Below are 25,753 nucleotides of genomic sequence, written 5' to 3'. Positions count from 1 at the left end.
CTGAGCAGCGGGCTTTCCCAACCCAGAAGGCAGGGCAAGGGTGGATGGCTTAAGGCTCAGCCAAACCCACCCGTAAAAGGAAGGCCACTCAGGAATTCATGTTTGGTTTCCATCAGCCATGTTGAGACTTTCCCTCAGGCCACAGAGCACAGGGCTAGGAGAGCTCAGAGTCCAAGCCCTCCAGGGAGCCTCCGGCCTGTTAGCAATGGAATCACAGGGCAGACGGGTGAGCAGCACGTGACCCCGCATCAGGTAAGGCAGTGGAATCAGGGCTGACCCACAGAGGAGGACACTCAGGCTCGGCTGCTCAAATGACAGTGAACTCTTCCAGGCACAGATGACGGGGGTCTACTGCTTCCAGATTTACAACAACCATTCCTTGTCCGTTAAGAAGGAGAAGCCAGGTTTCCTCTTTGGGGAGTATCCAAGCTCAGGCTATAAGAAGAAAGTTTCCTTACATTTTGAACACTCTAAGTAGGATTCCAAAAATTATGATGAACACAAAACATGCAGCTAAGCGGGCTCCAGAGTCCAGAAACATCTCCACGTGGTCAGATCATGTGACAGATGTTGCTTTCGGCGTCAAAACGTGGAGCAGTCAGTTTCACAGTTAGTCCCACTGCATCCGTGACGTCTCCCAAGCTTCTCTTGACCTGCACACCAGCTTTCAGCCAAACCTGGCTGAGGGCCTAAAGGGACCTAATTGCGAGGGTCATGAACACACCAACAGAACCAAGATCCACCCGCAGGAACAAAGGCTAGAGCAGTGAGCCCCAGCAGAATGCCCCCTCCCTACGGCCACCTAATGAGGGTCAGTGAAACTCAAGTTTGTTCTGCAGCCCCAGGCCCCAATAGAGAGGCAGCCAGGTGTCTTTTCCAGCTCAGGTTGCATCTGCAGAGGACAATGAATGGAGGGAGAGGAAGGCAAGGCAGGGAAGAAGTTTCCATCCAGATTTCCAAGGAAAGCTCCTCAGGTGGAGAGAGGCTTAGACAAAAAGCAAAAACCAGTGGATGGATGGCTGGAAGGTATGAGGAGTTATCAGTTTTCTAGTCTTTGCAGATTTAAGAATGAAGTACGAGGGTCCTCTGAGCGCAACAACAAGGCAGCCTGGGCTATGAAACTCTTTCCAGTGGTTTTGGCATCATGACAGCCTATGTTCTCTCCATCCCTCTTCGCTCCCAAGTGGCAGGACTGTGGGGAAAGGCACATCACAGCAGCGTTGCCCGGGGGGGGTGGGCTTCCTGATCCAGAGTTAGACATCCTCATGGGTGACCCTGGGAACGCAGCGTCCCTGAACTCAAAGCTCCAGTGACAGAACCAAGTCCCTGACCAGCTGCTGGAGACGAGAGAAGACCCGCCTGGCTATGTGCTCAGGCCGGTGCCTGCTCCTCCCATGCTCCTGGGTGACAGTCACAGAGGTCGTGGTCGCAGGAGGGCTCAGTAGAAGCGCTTTCGGCTCTGATCCTGCCATTTGTTGTAGAGTATGAGCCCAATGACAATGGCAAATACGGAAAACACCAAAGAGAAAAAGACGATGAGAAAGAGGGCCAGGCCACTCAGGGGTGGCAGCGGGGCTGTCACTAAGGAAGCAAGAGAGAAGCAAGTCAGAATGAGGGAGCCCGCCCAGTGGGAAGGACCAACCAACAAGCTATCAAGTCCCCATTTCTGGGAGCTAGAGCTCAGACTCTCCCTTTCCGGATGCCGCAATTTAAAACCTAAACAGCCCACAGTCTGCTCATCTGTAACACGGAGACAAGTGAGAAAGCAGGGGCAAGTGCTCCAAGTGCTTCGGAGAAGAACCCCGAAAAGAGGCAGCCCCGCCAGCTGTACTGCATGTCACCCCAGACCCCCACAGCCCTCAACCTCCTCACGGGCCATGGGGCCTTTCCCCAGGATCCCCCGTGCTCACTCTCGGGCAGTTTCATGTTGTCCACCGAGGGCAGGAACACATCTCGATGCAGCTTCTCCTCTTCTGGGGTTCTCTCCACCGTCAGCTCAAACAACTTCAGGGAAATGACGTCATGGTTGTCTAAAGAAAAAGAGAACAAGGATTACTCAAGCCACCCTGAAAAGAGTGTCTCGGTTCAAGCTTCTAATCCATAGCTAACAAACAGTGACCTGAAAAAAAATAACTGAAACTTCTGTTTCTCATCTAAAAATAAGGACAAAGAACAGGGAATAGTCTACATTATCCTGTATTTATAGTTTTTATCAACAAGCATGCATTACCTATATAATTTTAAAATTTAGAGAGGGACTTCCCTGGTGGTCCAGTGGTAAAGAATCCGCCTTCCAATGCAGGGGATGCGAGTTCGATCCCTGGTCGGGAAACTACGATCCCACGTGCCTCGGGGCAACTAAGCCCACGCGCCTCAAGTAGAGAGCCGGCGTGCTGCAAACTACAGAGCCCACGCGCTCTGGAGCTGCGGGGCCACAACTGCAGGGCTCACACGTCCTGGAGCCCGTGCACAACTGGAGAGAAAACCCGCACGCCACAACTAGAGAGAGAGAAGCCCGCGTGCCACAACGAAAGATCCCGCATGCCGCGATGAAGATCCCACGAGCCACAACTAAGACCCGACGCAGCCATAATAAATAAATAAATAAGTAAATAAATAAATATAAAAAAGGAAAGTCAATGTTATAAAAATAAATAAGTAAAAATAAAATAAAATTTAGAGATGATACAAGAACTAACCCCCCATCACACGTAAAACCTTCTAGCGAAAGGAGACACAGCAGCCCCACAGCTTCCCTTTAACATGGACAACACACACAAGCAAGACAGGAGAGGGCCTCCCAGCAGCTGTTTCATGGGCCATGAGCAGGGCACAGCTATTGGCCTGGAACACACTTCCCGTCTGGACTGTGCCTAATTCCTTGCAGTAACTGTGGCCCTGAATCTCACTATTAATTACCAGAGAAGGATGAAGAAGTTAGGGACTCAATTTTTTCTCTCCTTTTTTTTTTTTTTTTTTTCTCTCCTTTTTTAAAGTAACATTATAAATTCAGACAGTCAAACATACTTGACGTGTCTCAACACACTGAAGTTGTATCTCTTACTGATGCTCAACCCAACCCCACGTTATCCAGTGGGAGCCTACTGAAGTTGGCTCCCAAGTCCTTTTACGCGAACCCAGAAGTTTCTGGCATCTTCCTTGCTTTTCTAGCAGTTTGCAGCCTGTATCTCCTACCTTAGACCTGGCATTGGCCAAATCCCCAAGAAGCTCTTGCCCCTCTCGGCACTGGCACTGGCATGAAGAGACCACGAACATGAGTGCTAGGGGTGTTCATTGCTACTAGGCTGGTAACTGCGGACTGGATTTCTTGCCATCTCTATTATCAGGATGGCATTTACAGCTGCTTGGACTCTTAGACTCTTTAGCGGACCCCCAGGTAAAAAAACTGGATGTACCTTCAATCAGAAAAACTGTTTTCTCTGCCAGGACTGAGATTAAACCATGGGACAGATAAAGAGCCACAGTGATCCTCCTCACAATGGAGGGGCATCGAAGGCTGGGACGCTGTGATGTGTCCTTTCTCAGCAGTTTCCAAAAATCCACAGCAAAACAAGTTAAGATGTTAACAAGAAAGGCCTTAATAGAAAGACGCAATTTGTATTTAGGGGTACCCTACAGGCGGAGAACATGGACGTACTAACCTAGGCATTATCGCCAAGAACTTAGAACAAAGGACTCCTTAGGATAAACAAAAAATTATTCTCTTTGGCCATTTCCAACAGTTGGGAACAACTTCCCACTGACAAGTACAACAGGAGGTTAACTGAGCAGGTCCCAGAAGCCTGCAAGCTCAAAGGAAACTTGTGGACAGGGATACCTCTTTCAACTTGAGTCGCATAACAAGATTCCATAGCAAAGATCTCCAGCCTGTGCCTCCCTTTACCTGTGCCAAGGTAAGATGTCCCACAGCTCTGGCCTACCTGCACAGTATTTAGAACTAGCTGCCAAAACTAATCTCTTATAAGTGACAGAAAGCAGATCAATCATTGCCTGGAGGCACGGTAAGGGAGGAATGCTGCAAAGGGGCACGAGAGAACTTTTCCCTGATGGAAACATTCTGTATCTTGACTGGGATGGTGCTTACATATATGTAAATATTTGTCAAAATTCTTCACACTATATACTTCTGTTATGTGGAAAGCATATCTCAATAAGGTTGATTTTTTAAAAAAAATTAGTTGTCAGGATTTACAAAATCAGATTTCATTAAAAAAATCCAGATTTCCAGCGTCTCTTGAAAAACTAGAAGACATGGCCTCATTGAGCCCACATTTTCTATCGGCAACAATGGCTGAAACTGAGTGGATGCTGCCCATTTCAGATGGGTATTTGCCTTTCTTTCTTGCCAGAAGAAAGTTCTACTTCTTCCTAGCTTCATTCATAATACATTATATCAAAAGAACCAAAAGTTTAATTCTTTACCTCTTCTGAAAAGACGTTATGATTGATGCTAAAGCCAAGGGAGAGAATAAGCACATAAAAGAAGCTTCTCATCGGAAACAAGTAGGAAGAAAATCCAGAGGAGAGAGAACAGTAGAAGAGCCCGGTACTGCTAATGCCACATAAGTCAAGGAAGGCAGGGGTTTCAGAGTAATTGGTCAAACAAGCTGAAGAGAGGACAAACAGCAAGCACACAGAACAGCAAAGAAACAGAAGGATACTTGTGCTAAGAGCACGGCAGAGACACAGGCCTGAGTGCAGCATTTACCACGGTGGTAAATTTACAGAGGTGGATGTCTTGGAAACACAAGCATCTGCACACACAACACATCCAAAAGTCTGAGCACAAAGGAGAGTCTGAGGGTCGGAAGAGGGAGGGCAGAGTCAAGGAAAAGCTTTGTTAAGAGAAAGGGAACTAAGCACACTAGGTGAAAGGACAGGAACCTGACTATAAAAAGAGGCACAAGAAACAGGAAAGCACAGAACTCAGAACACAGGCTGGAAGAGCTGGCTTGATGCAGAGGCAAACACTGCCTTCCATTAGCACCAAACGTCTCCCGAAGACAACCGTGCTAGATAACCCCCGGCCTGGGCTTTTAAGGGATCTGGACACGAGAATGCAGGAAGATAAGCGCTCGCAGGGCACTTGTTTGCCAGAGCTCCGCCTGGCTGGCTCTCCCCTCTGAGAAGCCTCACCCAGGCTGCCTATCGAGATGTGACCTCAGTCAGGGCAAGTAAGGAGCGCACATGGCAGTACCCGAGAGATCCCCAGTGATGGAGGAGGTGCCAAAGTAGTAGCCCCGGGGCAGGCGGACACCGGGCACCTCTATGCAGTCCCTCCACTCATGCTTGCCATCGATGTCCATCATTATCTAGAATAAAAAGAAGAGATAAATCAGGGCCAGGCCACGGAAGCGGGAGCGAGACAGCCCATATCGCCAACAGGTCCAGAACAGGGACTCACCGCCAAATGCCTCTTGACATAGCGAATCACAAGGAAGGTGTCATAATGGAGATTGCGGACAATGGCCGTACAGCCCCCCAGCTCTGTAGGCCGCCCGTCCCGCTCGTGATCATAGCTGAGGGAGCCATTGTTCACCATGGCTGAGATGTAGGGGAAAACCCGCTGGGAAAGCAGGGAAGGAAAAGCAGAGAACGGTGAGGAAGTACGCTTAGGAACACCTGTGCAAACAGCATCAGGAATTCTGCACATAAAGCTGAGCTCCTCACAGCAGACCAGACAACCACTCTGTCTCATCAGTAGCAGCCCCCGAGAACCCACACTGAGATGGTCACTCGAGGGACATGGCCCAGAAGTGACTGACCTCTCTACCTGCCTTCGGGAATCCTCCTTGCACCCATCTGGGTGGGTCTGAAATGGCCCCTCTGACACTCTGGAGTCTGACTGGAGTCCTCCCAAAGATCGCCATTTGGCGCTTACAGTCTACCCAAGACTGTTGCTTTTCTTCGTGTGTGTGTGTGTGTGTGTGTGTGTGTGTGTAATTGCCATGTCAACTTCTTGAAGAGAAAAATCATTTATTATGCCTCTCTGCATGTGTCCACCTTAGCTCCATCCCTTCCCTCCCAGGGCAAGTATTTTGCACAGAGAGGTATTCCGAAAATACCTGTTCAATCAGGGAAATCTTTTCATCCAGGATAGCACCTTTCAAATTCTAAAATTCTATAAGCATATGATGCTAAATGGATTAGGACTCAGAAAGGGCAGTGCCAGAACCAGGCTGCAAGGTGGTGTTCTCCAGCCACAGATGACTATTCTTAGTCAAAAGACCATCCAGCCCACTTAAGCTTCACCACACATAACTTCTCCCACTAATACTCAGGGCGAGGTTCTCCCACTGAAAGTTTCCCCATATGCCACCCATTTTCCCGCCTACTTCAGAGGCCCTCTCTCTCCAATAGGCTCGTGGAGCAAATTCTTCCCTAGAAATGCTGAGCTAACCATTCCAGAACAAGCCCAGTGCTAAGGCAGTGCAGAGAGGCAGGGGGATGAAAGGACAGGAAACATGAGACATGCCACTTCTTTGGTGAATCCCTCATTGTCCTAAACAATCAACATGCAAGGTGAAGATGCAGTCGAAATCAGAGACTGGTGACTCCTGAGACAACAGCCACACGGATTCTAAACAGTAGCAAATGTTGGATGGACACATAGGGAGTACGGGATGGCCATGGTGGGTCAAGAACTGAGTACCTGGACTCCGGGAGAGTATCGCCTCTTCTGGGCCTGAGGGGGTCCAGCAGGTTATTATAAAAACAAGAGAGGGCACAGAAGACAGGAGACCAAGTCAGAAAGAAACAGCCATGGACGAGCTATGACCCAGCTGTGGTGGATGAGCAAACCAATCTAAATCCCCAAACAGAATTTTAGGGTCCGTGGAAGGCACTTCGCAAGTCCTCATACCCCTCAAAATTATAGGCAAAACTATATGCACAGGTGTTTGTACATTTTCTAAGGAGAGGGTCTGCTGCTATCATGAGATTCTCAAAGGGGTCCACTAGGAAGACCCCGCTAACCCACATGGGGTCCTGAAACTCTCCGAAACTTTATAAAACACACAGTATCACACTCTCCAAGCAGGCCTCACTTATGTCTCTGACAGTCCTAAAGTCAGGCCATGAGTTGGTCTGTACCCAGACTATAGTATTTCTTTAGCAAGGGGAGAGACAGGAGTGATAAATAGGGCTAAATTCTTCCAAATTCAAGATGTCCTTTACTGCCCAGGATCTCAGGATATAGCTCTTGCCCAGAAGACAAAAATCCCACCACTTGAGAGGCTATCAAATTAACTCTAATCCAAAGGGATCATCTACCCTGTAATTGAGCCTTATGGACATATATTTCCAGTTATTCTAACTGACAACATGCGGGCAAGAAAAACGTTGCAGCAGGACAGACTTAGAAAAATCACAAGGTTCAAGCATGTTTAGCTTTGCTCCAGAAAACTGCTACAGTTCTAAGCTACTAGCAACAAGAGATACCTGTACAAGCTCAGCTCGGCCCTGCCCTACAGGAAGTGTGGGCAAAGGTGTAGAACCCAAAGCGTTCCTGCCCGCTAATACTTAGTGAGCACCTATTACGAGCCAGGCACAGTCCCAGATACTAGGAGCTCAATGGCAAACAAGATAGGCAGACATCTGCTCTCATGGAGCTGACATTAAAGTGGAGGGGACAAACAATAAGTAAGTAAATAAAATCATTTGAGACTGATAAATGCTATGATGAAAATAAAATAGGTAACACAATAGAGAATGATGAGGAAACATCTCTCTGAGGAGACAACATCTGAGCTGAGACCCAAGTAGTTACAGGGACTCCACCAAAAAATCTGAGGGCACAAGAAGCATGAGGTTAGCATATTCAAGGACTGGAAGATGACAGGGGTGTCTTCAACCCAGCTAGTGAACTGGTGTGAGCTGAGGAGGCAGCCAGCTCACACCAGCCCCCTACAGGCCACAGCAAGGGTCTGGGGTGAGCCTCAGAGCAGCTGCTCTTCTCTCGTGCCACTGGTGGCATATGTACAGGACTAAAGAAAGGTATGAAATGAATCAGAGGATGATTAAACTGCTGGAAAACTACTCTTCTACAACTATCATTCAGGACAAGGGAATCGTGAGTATGTTATCAGCAGTTTACAGAGATGGGCTTCTGACAAGAAAGCCCATAACTTCAGTGAACAATTAGGGAAAGAAGGGATTGAAAATGCCCTCGTGAGCTCTGATGATCCCAAGGCTTGCTTCATTTATCAACCCCAGCACCTGTGATCAGACGTTGAAGTTGTAACTTTCAAGGGAGTGCCTAGGACAGCGATCCTTGACCTAAGGGGGCCTTACTCTTCCCCAGGCTGGTGAAGCAGCCAATCGTCCAGTATCAGCCAGAGGCAAGCTGGGCCTCAGCATGACCTGGGGGAGCTTTTCAATTGCACGTACACGTGGGTCCCGCAGTCAAACAGCCTCGCTCAGTAGGTCTAGAATGGGGCACGGGACTATGTATTTTTTAAGAGGCACCACAGACGACTGGGATGTGCAGCCAAAGTTAAGAAATACTGCCCTAGACAGAGTCCCACAGCTTTGGAGCTGGAATCTGTCTACTTCAGCAACTCCTGACTTGGTCTTCCACTTTACACCTCACATTAACGATGTCTTTAAATGTCATCTTAACTTCTTTTTTTTTTTTTTTTTTTCATTAGTTTTAGTTTTTTTTTTTTTTAATACTTTATTTATTTATTTTATTTATTTATTTTATGACTGTGTTGGGTCTCTTAGTTTTCGTGTGAGGGCTTTCTCTAGTTGCGGCAAGTGGGGGCCACTCTTCATCGCGGTGCGCGGGCCTTTCGCTATCGCGGCCCCTCCCGTTGCGGGGCACAGGCTCCAGACGCGCAGGCTCAGTAGTTGTGGCTCACGGGCCTAGTTGCTCCGCGGCATGTGGGATCTTCCCAGACCAGGGCTCGAACCCGTGTCCCCCGCATTAGCAGGCAGACTCTCAACCACTGCGCCACCAGGGAAGCCCTCATCTTAACTTCTATGCCCAGTCAGGAGTTCTTGAAGGGTTCCTTGGGTACCCACTCATTTGACACAGCAGCTAATTTTCTTTCCTTGGAAAGCAGCCTATATATAGCCAGAACCAAAGGCAGAAGAATCACCCTGACTCCGGCAAAGGTGGTAGTTTCATTCCTAATTTAAGAGTCATCAAAAATTAGGAACTCCCACCTATTGTCCAAATGGTTGATGTCGGAAAGGTGGGGAGATGTCTTCAACTTTTTGTACTACAAGGCCCTCCACACGGTATTGCACCTTCAGCGTAACTTGATTGAAAAGAGACTCATGAACTTGTGGTTGTGTGGATCCTATGCTAAAATTCCACAGGTGCAAAGCACACAGGCTGCAAACCACTAGGTGTAAACAAGAGCACACACGGCGCTCTGTAATCAGGGAGACCTGGGTTCTAAATGCAGTTACACCACTCACACCTGTGTAATCTCTCTGAGATTCTACTTCCTCACTGTAAGCAGGGAGAATAATACACAGCTCACAGGGTTAATTATGAAGATGAAATGAAATATGTAAAGCATTTAGAACAGTGTCTGGTATTCAGAAGGGAGTCAATAAATGTTCATTCAACCGATGACCAAATTAATGAATTTTTAGATATCTTGTTCACAGGTGTTCATATATAGACACAAAGCCAAACATATGTCTTTTAGAGCAGTAATTCCCAGACCACTGGCTGTCATGGACCACTAAAATCTCTAAACATATTTTTGGGATTAATAGGTTTGCCTTTTCTTGCTTTTTTTTTTTTTGCCTACTAAATATATTAAAATATAATAATGAATGACAGGACAACCATCTATAATAAACATCATTTTTAAAAAGAACATTTTAAACCAAAAAAAGAAAGAACTATATAATTTTATAATAAATAACTAATTAATAAAACATTTCGCATTTATGAAAAGTCACCTCACTGTTCCTATTCTTAAACCAGTGAAACTCTGTAACCAACCAATACGAGTCTATGAACCAGCATCTAGGCGCCACTCTCTTAAAGCAGGTTTACCAACCTAAACCCCAGTGCGGTTGAGAAAGCTGGCCAAGTTTGCTCCCTGGAACCTAGATGTGAAAAAAAGGAAGGTGGGAGGAGAGGGGGAGAGCACAGAGCCACACCAGCTACTGCCAAGATGTCGATAAAACGTCCCTGGGAATGTCACTTAGTGGTGTGAATATGGATAGCTAGCGTTTTTTGAGAGCTTACTCTGTGCCAGCCACTGTACTCAGTAATGTACACATATGCGTTCATTTAATTCCCACAACCCTAAGAGGTAGTACTGGTATCTGCATTTCACAGTTAAGAAAACTTGTTTAAGATAACGCAGGTATTAAGTAGTGAAAGCAGGGTTTGAAACCAGGTAGTCTGGCCTCAGAGCCCTGGCTCAATCACTATGCCACACTGCTCTCAAGATCAATCAGTATGGAACAATGGTTGGTATATTCTTAGCTACAACCAAAACCAGCAAACCAACAAACAAAAAACCTAAGTCTCTAATATACCCTGAAACACAAAGAAATACTGGAAAATGGCTCCAAATTAAAGGAAAGGAGAGATATGACAAGTGAATGCAACACAGGATCTGGGGTTTTCTTTTGCTATAAAAGACACAGTGGGGACAACTGGCGCAATCGAATAAGGTCAATAGATTAGATAATAATATCGTTATCAATGTTAAGTTCCTGATTTTTATCACTGTGTTTTGGGAAAACAAGTGAAGAATTTAGGATTAAGTAAACATGATGAAGGCAATTTACTCTTAAGTAGTTCAGAAAAAAATATACACATATGCATGAGGTCAGACACACACACACACACACACACACACACACACACACGCGCGCGCGTGTGTGTGCGCACACATGAGCACAGGCACAAACATACACATATACACGTAAAAGAAAAGGACAAAGCCAATGTACTAAAACATTAACATTCTGGGAAATCTGGGTGAAGAGCATTCTGGAATTCTTTGTTGCATTACTGTAAGTTATCTGTAAGTCTGAAATTATATCAAAATTTAAAAAATTTTAATGATTAATCTGAATCTAGTATTTACCACACTTTCAATTTTTCTATGTCTAAAAAATTTCAAAATTAAAAAAAGTTTAAAAAAAACAGTATGTTAAATAAGATGCAATGTTTTCATTTTTAAAAAGGTGTGTATAGTTCTGTTTCTGTCTTAGTCTTTTCTGATTTTTCTGTAATGAGCTTTTACATAAAAATAAGAATTAACAAAACAAATGCCTCTTCTACAGCACCTCCCTTCACACCTCCCTGTGACCTTCCCCTTGGCTCACCAACAGAACACACTCACTGCCACTTCCCAGACAGACACTTTTCAGACTTTCAAAACTTTCTAAGTCGCTGGTCCTACAGTAATCTTCATCCAACTAACCCTTTGTGCAGGAATCTGGAAAGAGGTGACTGGTTAACTGAGCAATACCCATCCTACTTAGAATGGGTAACATAAGTGAGATTAAGCAGCATGAGAAGGCCCCTGCTCCATAAGCCCCCAAACTCCTACTAAACTAGACTAGCTGTGACTCTGTCTCCAAGTCTCAAAGCTCCTCAACTGGAGGATACGGAATAGTGCAGCCTCCAGGCCAGCTGACTGCCTGGAAGAGCTTCACATACTTGAACATTAATTATCATGAACTCTTAAACTCACAGAATGATTTTAATCCCATTTATCTTAGTTGTGATCCCCAACTAGAACAAACCCAAACCATGTAATGTGGGACTTCAATAGAGTACTGTAAAATCAGGAAACCTTAAACTCGAGGTATGCCCCAAACACTGAAGTTCATAACCCACCTACCCAGATTACAAGGGCCAAGATGCAGAACACAGCCTAAGAGGCAACACCTTAATCTCACTGCTAACCACCATTATGGTAGTATGTGAATACTTCTGGTTAACTCTATGGAATAGGAGATCTTGTCTATAGTTCTACTGTGGGGAACCCATGAATCTCCTGACACTGTATGTAAAATCCTATTGTATTCAAATCTACCAGAAAGCCGTACATTTCTACTTCCCCTGAAAACTAGTTCTCATCAATGAAGCTCAGCCTCACTGCCTAATCACATCTGAGAGATTGCTGGACCTAGTTTCCAAAGGAGTGTCTCTTAGAAAACACTGCCTCACCAAGGACTGAGAAAAAAAAAAAAAACCTAAGTCACATCCAAGTAGTATAACAACAAGAGAATTTAAGAAGTTATGGAGTTCCTTTAATACTGTAAAAATTCTGTCCACCAACAATAAAGAGACCAAAAGGGATTAGTGTCTTCATCAACATAAAGATTTGAGGGAATGTGCTTTTCAATTGGAATGGCGTATTATTGTTAATTTTCTTCCAGTTTCAAAAGAGGAAAAACAATCATCACATTAAAAAAATACAGGAAGCACCTCAAACTAGACTTCCAAGCTGGCCTGATCTGAGAAGAGCAGTGAGCTGCTCGCACCACTTTCCAACCAGCTGTTTCTGCCTCCAGGGGTGAGGCCTGAAGGTCTCACTGGGAAGAATGAGGGCCAAGGCTGCAAAGGGCTGCACTTCTGGGCTCTCATTCCAGGAAGGCCTCTTGCCACCATACTCTGATTTCAACTGAGAGAAGACATTCCTGCTCCAAGACTGCTACTGAGTTCTCTGCAACTTTTCACCAACATCTGGGTTCTCCTGAGAAACGGATGACCATCAGCTGATGACTTCCTGGTGCCAAGAAAAGATGATCAGGTTGTGTTTTAATCAACATTGTAAAAAGTTAGCAATGCCAAGATGTAACTCACATACCACACAATTCACCTATTTAAAATCTATAATTTGGGGGCTTCCCTGGTGGTGCAGTGGTTGACAGTCTGCCTGCCAATGCAGGGGACATGGGTTCGAGCCCTGGTCTGGGAAGATCCCACATGCCGCGGAGCAGCTAGGCCCGTGAGCCACAACTACTGAGCCTACGCGTCTGGAGCCTGTGCTCCGCAACAAGACAGGCCGTGATAGTGAGAGGCCCGCGCACCGCGATGAAGAGTGGCCCCCGCTTGCCGCAACTAGAGAAAGCCCTCGCACAGAAACAAAGACCCAACACAGCCAAAAATTAATTAATTAATTAATTAAAAAAAAAAATCTATAATCCAATGGGTTTTAGTATGTTCACAGGTAAGATTATGATAACCGCAATGAATTGTAGAACACTTTCATCACCCCCAAAAGAAACCCTGTGCACTCTCCCCACCCCAGCCCCCAACCCTCAGCACCTGGCAACCACTCATCTACTTTGTCTCTATAGATTTGCCTATTCTGAACGTTTTTTATGTATGGGATTATACAATATGTGGTCTTTTGTGACTTGCTTCTTTTGCTTAGCATCTTTCCAAAGGTCATCCACATTGAAGCATGTATCAATGCTTCATTTCCTTTTAATGTTGAATGATATCCCATTGTATAGATATATTTTGTTTATCCATTCATCAGCTGATGGACATTTGAGTTGGATCCATTTTTGGCTATTATGAATAATGCTGCTATGAACATTCATGTAACTTTTTGTGTAGACATGTTTTTATTTCTCTTGGGTGTATATACCTAGGAGTGGAACTGCTGGATCATATAAACTCTACATTTAACCATTTGAAAAACTATGGAATAGTTTTCCAAAACAACTGTACCATTTTCCATCCCCACCAGCAGTGTATGAAGGTTCCAATTACTCCACATCTTTACCAAACTTGTTATCATCTGTTTTTTTTATTTTAGACAGACAAGTGGATATAAAGTGGCATCTCATTGTGGTCTTTTTTTCTCACTGTGGTTTTGATTTGTATGCCCCTAATAGCTAATGACGTTGAGCATCTTTTCATGTGTTTATTGGCCATTTATATCTCTTCTTTGGGAAGTATCTATTCAAATCCTTTGGCCATTTTTCATTTGGGCCATCTTTCATTTGGGCCATCTTTTTAATTACTGAGTTGTACCTAGAATATATAAGGAACTATTACAAGTCCCTTATCGGATATACAATTCACATTTATTTTCTCCTATTCCATGGGTTGTCTTTTCACTTTCTTGATAGTGTCCTTCAAAGTATAAAACTTCTTAACTTTGGTGATTCACGTTTAGTTTTTGATCCACTTTGGGTTAACATTTGTGTATGGTGTGAGGTAGGGAAACACTTCATTATGCTGCCTATGGATATCCAGTTGTCTCAGCACCATCTGGTGAAAAGATGATTCTTTCCTTATTGAATGGACTTGGCACCTTTATCAAAAATCACTTGTTCATAATTGTGAGGATTTATGTGTGGATTTTCAATTCTATTCCATTGACCTATATGTCTATCCTTACGCCAGTACCACACTGTCTTTATTACTGTAGCTTTATAGTAAGTTTTAAATACAGGATGTGTGAGTCCTCCAACTTTGCTCCTCTTTAATCAAGAGGAGGCTATTCTGGTTCTCTTGAATTTCAATACTGATTGTAGAATCGGCTTGTCAATTTCTGCAAAGAAGCCAGCTAGGCTTTTGAAAGATAGGGATTCCCTCAAATCTGTAGATCAATGTGGGGAGTATCACCATCTTAATGACACAAAATTTTCCAATCCATGACATGGGATGTCTTTCCATTGACTTAGCTCTTTTTCAGTTTCTTTCAACAATACTTTATAGTTTTCAGAGTATAAGTTTTTCGGTTAAATTTATTTCTAAGTATTTTATTCTTTTTGACGATAGTTAATGGAATTGTTTTCTTACTTTCATTTTCTGATTGTTCAATGCAAGCATATAACACACAATACATTTTTGTATGTTGATCTTATATCCCGTAACCTTGCTGAATTCATTAGTTCTAATAGCTTTTTGTGAATTCATTAGGATTTTCTATAGATAAGATCACATCATCTACAAAGGGAAATCGTTGCTTCTTCCTTCCCAATCTGGACTAGCTGCCCTGACTAGAACCTCCAGTACAATGTTGAATAGAAGAGGCAAGAGCAGATAGTCTTGCCTTATTCCTGATCTTAGGGGGAAAGGATTCAGTCTTTCACAATTAAGTATGATGTTAGCTGTAGGGTTTTCATAAATGCCCTTTATCAGGAATTCGATTACTAATTTGTTAAGTATTCTTATTATCATAAAAAGGTATTTAATTTTGTCAAATACTTTTTCTACATCTATTTATATGATTATATGGTTTTTGTCCTTTATTCTATTAATATGGTCTATCATATTAATGCTCAGATATTAAACCAATTGTGAATTCCTAGCATAAATACAGTGTATTTATACATGGTGTATACTCCTTTTTATATGTTGCTAGATTTGGTTTACTAGTATTTTGTTGATGACTTTTACATCTATACTCACAAGAGATATTGGTCTGTACTTTCCATTTCTTGTGATGTCTTTATCCGGCTTTGGTATCAGGATAATACTGGCCTCAAAGAACGAATTGGTTAGCATCTGCTCCTTTGATTTTTCATATGGGTCTGAGAATTGGTATTAATTCTACCTTACGTTTGGTAGAATTTACCAGTGAGGCCATCTGGGCCTGAGCTTTTCTTTGTGAGTCACTTTTTAATTACCGATTCAACCTATCCAGATTTTCTATTTCTTCAACTATTATTTTAACAGCCATGTACGGCCTGACAATCTCACTGTGGCACAGGTGGTACCCTGTTCTTCAAATACAAGCTCTTGACTTACCTAAACAACAATTCTTATATTGCTCATGGGGGAACTGAGGTTATGTGATTTTGAACAACGTGTCCTGATTTCAGGGAGCCAAGCCTAAACACAACTTAAATCGTAAACTCCCTCACCCCCTTCTCAGATGCATTAATGTTGCTAGTATTTTCCCAATATTTCCTCATAAACAAATGTGGTAGACAGTGAACTGAGCAACAAGGTCAAGGGCACTCTGGTGACAAGGAAACAAGAAACCAGAGAGACAATTTTACCACTGCCTTGAGTGAGCTGCTGAATCGCTCCACAGCCCTTCCTGCCTGCTCCTTCTCCTCCTCGTCCAGCACACCTCCAACACAGGACGTTTCCAAATTTTCAAAGGGTACTCTATTTGTCACCCTCTCCTTATGAGCTCAAAATAATAAAGCAAAATAAAGAGATTGCAGTCTCTGGAGTCAAACCCACTACCTGGGTGTCACTGACGAGTTTTTTTTTAACCTTTCTGTACTTCAGTATCTTACCCATAATGTAGGGATAATAATAATATCTACCCCAAGGGGTTGTTAGGATAAATAGGTAAGACATGTAAAAGCACTTAGAACAATGCCTGGCACCTTCAAGTATGATGTCAAAGAAAACCATGCCGCTAACAAAACACATTTGACTTCACCCTCTAAGACAGTACCAGGTCGTTGGGATGTATAGAGGAGTACACTTTCTCCACTCTCTGCACTGAGCATAAGCTCTGAGAACTGAAATTGCAGAGGAGATCACGCCGAGAATGAATATCTCCGTTCTCAAGGAAATCATCCTGGCATAAGGAAAAAACGGATGGGAGGTGGCAGAGCACCATAATTAAAAGTGCAGCCTGTGGAATCAGATGGACCAGTGTTCAAAATCTGGCTCCACCTTATATTGGCTGTCACCTTAGACAAGACACTTCTCCAGTCTTCTATTTATGCATTGGTAAAATGGGAAAAATAATATTGACTATAAGGAGATTTGATGAGGATCAAAATAATAACTGTAAAGTACCTGGCACATAACAGCCACTAAAAAACTGAAACTGCTTTTATTCGTTCTTTTTAAATTTAGTTTTAATAAATAAATTTGTTTAATAAATAATAAGGAAACAATGACCTGACGTTGATCCAGGGGTTCTTCATCCTGGTTATGTATGGCACTCTCACCTGGAGATCTTTGAAAAAGTAAGGTTGCCCAGATTGCACCTAAGACAAACAGCATCAGGCTCTCTGAGCCTGGGGCCTGGACGTCAATAGTTTTAAATGCTCTCCAGGTAATTCCAAGTGCAGCTGGGAGTAAGGCAGAGAAGAAGTCCTGATTTTTACCATCTGAAACTAATTTTTTTGATTAACATCTACTCTCCTTACAAAATGAGGCCCATCAGATCTGCCCTCTCAACCAGACTTACTCCTATCTGATGGAGAAATGGAAGCTAAAAGAGTTTGAACGATTTATTTCTGGGAGAAACAGGGAGCCACGTTTAAAACTCTAGTCAAGCCCTGAAGCCCACACCTCTTATTCAGATGTATTTCTAACTACCACCACTATTTCTTCAGCGGGACTGCAAACCTTCTCATGACATTCCCCTCATTAAAATCCTTTAATGCACTTACCCCCTTAAAATACTTAGAAACCCAGACTCCCCAACAGACACACCACCCTTCAGAACCCGCCCCACAATGTGCACGGTGAGGACGAGTCACCCACGTTCAGGTTGCTCTGCTGCCGGTCTAAAGAGCCAAGCCACCAACCACCCAAGGAGACGCTGCTCAATCTCACGGGCCAGTTAGCTTGCTCAAGAGGGAAGAGTGTTAGCAGCAAAGAATGCAATGTGAATGGCGGCCCTGGAACATGGCGAGACTGAGGGCCCTGTTTTTCTTTCTACCCTCATCTCTCCCTGACCCCCCTTTTTCCCCTCACATCCACTTTCCCTTCTCTAACTTTATCACCTTAACACATGGCTTTTCCCTCTGCACTGGTTCCTAATGCTGCAGATTTCAACGTCAATGTCACTTCCTGGAAGAAGTCTGTTCCAACCAGTGTCCCCACCACCACCGTCCCACCCCAGGTTAGATGCTCCTGCTGGGTCTTCCTGTAGCCCCCCGGAGCACCCCTGCTCCGAAGTGCAAGGACTGTGCTGGTCTCGCTAATCCCCAGGGCCTGGCACCTTCAAAGTGCTTGAGGTCTGATGGACGGAAGAAGAGCCCAGAAGCAACGTGGAGAAGCAAGTCTATAACTGACCCACAACAAAGGTTCCTCTCCTAACTCAGGTCTCACTTTCCACTTCCTCTAAGCAGAACTCTGTGGGGAATGTGAAAAACTGTTCAATCTGGGTGTTGTATATACAATGATCTGTTCATCCAATTTTTTTACGAGTTTGAAATTTTTCGTAAGGAACTTCTGGGGAAAAAAGTAAAGTAAGTTCTGCCTCCATTCCTAATCCTGCCTTTCTTGCTAAGTATTATTTAGCAACAGGATACCCAGCAACAACGTGTCCTAATCATCTTCCCACCATCTGCTCTCAGGGCCATTAGGCACAGAGCGAGCACAGACCTGTTGCTAGTATAAGACAGTACTTAAGAACACTCAGGGTCAGCTAACAAAAAGAAGCTTCTGCCAACAGCCAGATACTGGGTTTCAACAAAATGCTGAGATTTCATCAATTTCTTTTTACAGCCTTTCCTAGAGGAGAGGAGACTTGCTGTGCAGTCCTCTGAGAAGAGGGAGAAGAAAAGGATGCTGGCAAGGGCGAGCAGCTGCAGAAGAGAGCTCAGCAGTGATACAGGACGTCAGGGGAGTGGAGGTACCTAAATTCAGCTTGCTCTGTGCTGGCCTAGGAGCCACAGCACCAACCAGCCACGCATGCTCAAGCCTCGGGGCTCCCAACGTGCACAAGACAGCACACTGTTAACACTAAAGAAAAAGCCCCCATTCGCGAGAGCCATTCCCAAGACTGTGCACCATAAACAGCTCTATCTAGAAAAAACCCTGACATAGACATTAACTCTTGAAGTTCAGCAGGTGAAGAAAATAGAACCGAACCCCTCACTTTCCTTCCCCTCTGTTTCCTCTTGAACAACATTCCTAAGGCAAAGGGCTGTGACGTCAGGGCAGCTGACCTAAGCTCTGACACTTGCCATTACCTCTTGCTGCTTCTCCTCATTGGGATACGTGTCTACAAATACTCCCAGCCCCACAAATTTGTCCATGTTTCCAAACACAGGCCCTAGAGAGAGAGAACAGATGATGAACAGTGAAATAAAGCCAAGAGTTGATAAAGGAATAATACATCACTATGACAGAGGAAAAAGTGAAATTCAAAAGACTCCCCAGCCTCTCCTTAAGATGAGGAAACAGCTGTAAAAGCACCCAGTGAAGGGCACGGCCTGTAACAAGCACCCAGTAAGCACCTGCAGTTGTTTGTCATTAAAGGCGGGGAAAGAGAGAAGGCCAGCGCCACCCTGTTTAGCACCCCAGTTGCTCCCTGATCCAACCTGGTTGCTAAGGCGCCCCTAAAGAATTCTGCTTCACAAACGCTTGGTGACGACTACACCCCTGAGAGAACTGAATTCCCAAGTCTCCACTTCTTGTTGCAGAAGAGATCAGGTCAAATCAGGCTGAGTTTTGCCATAACTTGGAGCAATGGCTCCCGCACAACAAGGAAAAATAGATAACTCTTCCCCTTTCTCCTGACTCAGGAGTTCTGAGATCGGTCACTATGCATACCCAGAAGAAACCAGCGTGCCCAATGTCAGAGTTCGGGACAGGCAGTGATTTCCTCCAGCCAACGGGCCGGGAGGTTTCAAAGGGAAAGCGGAAGTTACCAATTAGCAAGAAATCACCCCGGGATGAGTCAAGTTCAGCTGCTTTTAGGACTCAGACCCCATTCTAGAGACTAGACAGGCCAGTCTTTATCTACAGACGTCAAGGGAGAGGGAAAACCGCTGGCACTGTGGAGACGCGCCCTTCTCAAAAATAGGGCACACAAAAAAGCAGGCCTGTCACACACCCCACAAGAGCAACCCAGGGTCCCAGTACCTGGCTGCATCCGATCCTTCGTGTACCAGATCGCCAAGCCGTCCCCGTGCAGGTTCTTCTTCCCTTGTCCGTGGATTTTGAAGTGCACCTGCAACTCCCAGTCTCTCAGGAAACATGGCTAAAGTGAATAAAACCCTAGAATCAATGAGGAACATGAAACGCGAAGCCCTCAGGCCCTCATGCACAGTCTACAGACTCGGAAAACACAAATGCAGGTGACGTGAGGCTAAGGGGTAAAACCGAGATCTAAGACTTCCTAAGTGTTTGTGTGGTAAAATTAAACAGATTGAGCCATTCAACTGTATATGATATTTAATATGAAAAGTGAATAAACCTCCCCATTATCTTCACCATCTCCCAACAGAAACAGGATAGCACTCCAAAGTTGGAAAAGACAAGAGAACTTCGTGTTAGAGCACTGTGATCCTACATCCACCCAGCAAAGGATCTCAGCCTACAGAGCAGAGGTGGCTGATTAATTAACACTCATCTGCAACTTAAGATCGCCCCTCTGACAGAAAGACTCTAAAAAGCTTGGATTTCAAAAAGGGTCAAAGCCCCATTCATTACAAAAGAAAAAGATAAGCTAAGTCATTCCGCAAAGGTCTCCAGGAATAATTAGCAGATGCTATAAACAACTCTAATTGGCTAGACTTGGCCCTATGCCAAGCTGAGGGGCACCCCAGAGTTCCCTTGAGAAGGGGTAAGCTATGCCCCCACCAACCTCAAGCCCACGGCCAAGGAGCACAAATGCACCAAAGGAGAACACCACCACCCCCAGCACAGGGACAGCCTCTGGTGGAAAAACATTTAAGGAGGTGGTTACCAAACAGACTCTTGTTTTTCTTCTTTTGAATTGTGTATCAAAACCTTGTAAAAATGGAGAAGGAGGTAAGTGGATGGTTAAGTGTTCTAAATAGTTGAACACTTTCAACCACTTTCAACCCACTTTCAAACCAGAGTGGGTGTTTGTTTTGCAGAGGCTCCTGGTTAAAGTTCACCATGAAGAAAGAAGGGAAGGAAGAGCAGATAGACCAGTGGGGTTCAGCCAAAGGCCCTCCAAATAGATTGTTCTGGGGAATTCCCTGGCAGTCCAGTGGTTAGGGCTCCGCACTTTTGCTGCCAAGGGCCCGGGTTCAATCCCTGGTCAGGGAACCAAGATCCCACAAGCCTCGCGGTGTGGCCAAAAAAAAAAAAAAAAAGATTGTTCTGGCTCTTGAGCAACATACTGCTAGATTATTTTCAGTTTTCATTTTTAATTTCTGGGAAATCTTCCAAAAGTGTTAGTATTAGGAGTACGTAGTCAAAAATAAAAGGGGTGTGGATACTCCTGAGTTCACCAAACAACCCTGACATCTCCAATAGCTTTCCCTCCTCTGATGAGCCCAATCCCTGTGTTGTCATTCGGGGTTCTCCTCTTTCTGCTATTTCATTTAGATTTCACAGCAAGAGTGAAATTCAGTGGCAGGAAGCTGCCCCATAGCCAATGGGTAGGTATGATGCCCCTGGGAAGAGGGTAGGGCCAGAGAAGTTCACACTGAGCCAAGAGGTGTCTGCCATTTATCCTTGGCCTTGTGTAGCGCAATGCTATACAGTTTTGCTCAGGGCTATGTCTAACAGTGGGTCTCAAACTTTGCTGCATATTAGATTCACCTAGGGAGCTTTTAAAAATCCCAGTGTCTAAGCTGCACCCCATTCCAATTATTTCAGAATCTCTGGGGGTGGGACCCAGCCACCAACTCCAGTGGACAGCCAAATTTGAGAACTGCTCAAACAAATCCATCCTACTCAAATAACTCAGAAACAATGCCAAAGCTCACTCTGAGAGTCAAATACCAAAAATACAGGTATCAGAGAATGTGAAAAAGGGCAAGATAACTAGACACTACACTAGAATCACTGCTACATAAAAGGGTTACGTAGAGACAGCTAGCAAGACAGCAGCAAAGTCTGGACACAATCATTTATAATACACAGACCTGTATCAGTGAACCTTGTAACAGAGGTGTAACAAACAACAGCACACTTCTGTAACCATTTTAACTTTCCAAAGCTTTTTCATGTCTATTGCCTTATTTTATTCTCACAATAACCCTGGTGGGCAAGTAGAACAGATATTGTGAAGCTCATTTAACAGCTGGAGAAACTGCAAAGTGAGAGAGGATAAATAACTGCCAGGGCTCACAGTGGGTGTGTGATACAGCTAGACTGAGAACCCAAGTCTTTCAACTGCCAGCCCTTCACCTCTTCTACCAGAACACACTGCCCTGCATTCTGTCCAAGACCGAGTTCAGCACTGCAATCTGGGATAAGGGGCCAGCTTGTGCAAACAGCTCCACGTAGAAACTTCTCATCCCGCTGCTCCTTTAGAATTCTCTGCCACACAAAATGAACAGGGGAAATAAATCGTTTCCTTTTCTGAGATTCACTTGTCTACAACTAATGATAAAAACCATGTACAAGTAAGTTCTTAGCTTCTGCGAACCCATGAGAAAGTGTTAAAGGATGCCAAGGTCACTCCTAAAAGTGGTCATAAAAGATTTAGAAAGAGCCCTGGAAACCGAAAAGAAAGCATCATCTTACACTTGTACAAAATCACAGTGCAGCCACACCAGGAATACTGCATTCACTTCTTGCCGCCATACCTCAAGGAAGACAATGTAGCTAGAAAAGGCCCAGAGAAGAAGGACAAATAAAATGACCAAGGGCTCAAAGTGGCTTTTACACGAAAATAAAATTTAAAATTCGACTCAAAGGGAAATAACAAGGGGTGGGGGTGTTACTGGGATGAAGCTTGAGATAAATTTAAAAGAGCAGTCTTCTATTTCACAAAGCAAAGTAATTAAACATGAGTTAACTTATTAACCTCCAAAATAACACTATCATGTCAATCAGGAATTAAAGACTGCTATTTTTCTATTTTCAGAAAATAGAATCAAAATTGATTATTTGTTATACTTAGGGCAACAGAGCACCTCCCTGAATATCTGATTTCATTATGAAGGTCATAATAATCTCTGAAATGAAAATCCTTGATATCCACAGAAGACAGAATACTGGGATAGACAGTGAAATTAAGTCAGTATGCCACTGGTGAACTTTTTAGTACTTTCTGGGTCAGCAACACAGGAGTGAGAAAGATTCTTACCACCCGGTTCCACAGGGCACCCTGTTTACTTTGCATATCTGGGGTAAGGCGGATATACTGGGTCATCACCATGGCATTGCCCATCAGATTCCACAGGGAGGAACTGCTTGTGCCTACACCTACGGAGAGGAAGTAGATCAGTTCATTCTCTTCAACACCAACCTGTTCAGAAAGCCACCATGGACCCTCCGAAAGCTGGAGTCATCACCTTTTTTTCCCCTTTCATGTCACTCGATCTCCCATCTTCTGTGACTCATTACATCTCAACTCCTTACCATCTTTACAGTTTCCTTTCACAAAGACTTTCTCAGGTGAAGACCCCAGAGCACATCAGAGCTGTCACTTTATCCACGCCACAGTAGCCATAGCTCAGATCCATTTTTCCCCATTTTGTATGTGAGTAAATTTTAGCACCATGAATTAAAAAATTTCCCCAGTTATACCAAAAGAGCTTGACCCTTTGGGGCTCTGGGACTTAATCACATTCTTTCTTTGAACAATCCAAGTGTGAAGCTACTTTTCCCCTTACCTCAGACTATCAGCCCCTTGAGAGTGAGAACTTTGTGTCTGTATAACCCACAGTATTAGCAACGAGAAGGCACTGGATGCATCTGCTAAGTAAATAATCACCCTTAGCAGCAGTGTATATACTCTTGCACTTTGTGATTTTGTTTGTTTGCTGTCCCCATATCCTCCAGTGGGGAAACAGACTTGTGTTAATTAAGCCATCTACACGGATTTGGTCTTCTTTGTAGCTAACCATGTAAATTTTCTGGTTGATAAGTTGTGCCTAGCGGCCTACGAACACTAAACAGAGCAAAGCTAACCAGCCTCTTTCATCAATAGGGCTCCTGGACTGGAGAAGAACACGTGTCTTAACTGACAGCAGAATTGTATCTTCTCAGTCCGGCCAAGTTCTACCCTAGCTCTGCCGCCTGCTTTATTTCTAGCACATCCACAGCTCCATCCGGCGCCCGGCTCATTGCTAGTGGCCCTCAATCACTCCCGTCGGTCGCAGTTCTCTCCCCTTCCCACATTCCTCCTGTCCAACTCTAAGCTCCCCTTCCTCCAGGCCCGGCGCTAGTGGCATCCGAGAGCCCGGCTTCGACCTGCTGGAAACTTCCAGGGCTAACTCCGGGGTGGGAGGAGGGTAAACGGGCCCCTGCCCTTCGTACCCGTGGCTCCCAAACACAGCGAGAGCCCCCGGTGCCCCCACCCACAGCCGGCAGCATCCTGGGGGCCATGAAGCCCTTCACCGCCCCCGCCTCTACGGACAAGCTCAGGTCCCGAAGCTCTCCCCATGCACGACCACCTCGCCCCCGGCGCCTCACCCTGGTAGGGCTTCGATAGCGAGTGCTCCCGTTTCAAGTACTCGAACGTTTGACCCGCCCTGACTTGCCGTGGCCCCTGCCCAGACCCCAACAAAAGGAGAAGGAGCAACATCCTGGACCCATCCCGAGCCGACAAACGCCGCCGCCACCGCTGCCACCACCCAGAGGGTTCCAAGGCCACCGCCATCTTTCCCACTGCCTTCCCTTCATCGAAAGCCCGCCCCGTCCTCCAAGCCATTGGCCCATGGAACCACCTGCTTCACGTCCTATTGGCTCTCGTCGAGTCCCCGCCCCCGCAGGTGAGCATTTCACCGATTGGCTGGCTTGAGCACCAGTTTGCCTTGCCAACTCGGGAAAGGGGCGTGGCCGAATGCCTGGATTCCCTTATTTGCATTTGTCCTGAGTGCCACTAGGCCTGCTGGGATACGTAGTGATTTCCATTTCGTCCATGCATTCTAGAGTAAATTTAAAGAGATAAAATGTTTCTTCCAGTTCCACGCAAACGTTCTAGCCTCTCTGCCATAGTACCCTCCTGACTGTGCGGATCTATCAACTGATCTATAGAACTGAAGGGAAAAATAGACAACTTCACAACTCAAGTAGTTGGAAAATTATCAGGAAAATTATCAAATTTATAAAAGACTTGAAGAGCACTATCAAACTTTTTTTTTTTAATTGACCTGATGACATTTATAGAAATTCCAGCCAACAACAGCAGAAGACACATTTTCTTCGGGTGCAAAAGAAACATCTCCCAAGATAATCTGAACCAAAAAACCCCAAACCTGCACAAATTTAAAAGAATTGAAAGCACATAAAGGATGTTCTCCTATCATTACAGTATTAGACTAGAAATCAATAACAGAAAGATTTCTGAGAAATCTCCAAATGTTTGGAAATTAAACTAACTTCTAAATTACTCGTGAGGGAGTAGGAGGCACTGGGCGACTTCAGCGAGTCCTCTGAGAAATGGAACAGAGTAATCAATCCTTTACCTGTTGGTGCAATAATACTTCCGGGCCCCGAAACCAAATAAGTGAGATTCACCCCGGCTTCCATTCTCTTTCTCAGCAATTCCACCACCGAAACAGTAAATAATCATGTCTTGATGGTTTTATTCCTAATTATTTCTCAAAGCCATCACATCCTTTCCATCCCTCCCTTTGTCTTTCCCCTGAACCACAACAAGTGTCCCAACTGTTGTTCTGGCCACCATTATCAACATGGCCATCCAAGTGATCTAAACCATCTACCCATGCACTTTTCTGAGTGTCAGGGTTAAATGAGTGCATATTGGTAAAGCTCTTACCTCTTAGAGTAGTGTCTGCCATGTAGTAAGCACTACAGTATCAGCGGCATCACCATCATTATTAACAGAGCCCAGTATGGTTCACCATCACCTGTGGGGAAGAGGTTCAGGCCCTTCAACCTAGCACACAAAGCCATCTGCCATCTGGCCCACGGCCCCCTTCCTTGCCTATATGCTCCAGTTTCCCCTGTTCCCTCTCC

The 25,753-nt window shown here is 44.8% G+C and overlaps 1 protein-coding gene across 3 annotated transcripts; it reads right to left on the bottom strand.

Annotated features, from left to right (window-relative positions):
- Positions 1–101: 101 nt before the first annotated feature.
- Positions 102–24,469, bottom strand: LMAN2L (lectin, mannose binding 2 like). Of its 3 annotated transcripts, none has more exons than XM_082427351.1 (9): positions 24,245–24,469; positions 22,914–23,032; positions 19,766–19,883; positions 18,871–18,953; positions 6,674–6,706; positions 5,426–5,587; positions 5,219–5,333; positions 1,911–2,030; positions 102–1,581 (listed from the first exon to the last, which is right to left on the bottom strand). In XM_082427351.1, the coding sequence occupies exons 1-9, from the start codon at positions 24,429–24,431 to the stop codon at positions 1,439–1,441; spliced, it is 1,080 nt and encodes a 359-aa protein (XP_082283477.1). In that variant the 5' UTR covers positions 24,432–24,469; the 3' UTR covers positions 102–1,438. The 3 variants fall into 3 exon arrangements, with proteins under 3 accessions (XP_082283477.1, XP_082283479.1, XP_082283478.1); XM_082427353.1 differs by lacking the exon at positions 24,245–24,469 and adding an exon at positions 23,122–24,205; XM_082427352.1 differs by lacking the exon at positions 6,674–6,706 and having other exon boundaries at positions 24,245–24,468.
- Between the last annotated feature and the right edge of the window lie 1,284 nt (positions 24,470–25,753).

The sequence above is a fragment of the Balaenoptera physalus genome, assembly GCF_965194825.1.
Source record: "Balaenoptera physalus genome assembly, chromosome: 15".
In the NCBI taxonomy this organism is placed as follows: domain Eukaryota; kingdom Metazoa; phylum Chordata; class Mammalia; order Artiodactyla; family Balaenopteridae; genus Balaenoptera; species Balaenoptera physalus.
Note: the sequence above shows the minus strand (reverse complement) of the source record. Positions and strands in the feature narration are given on the sequence as shown.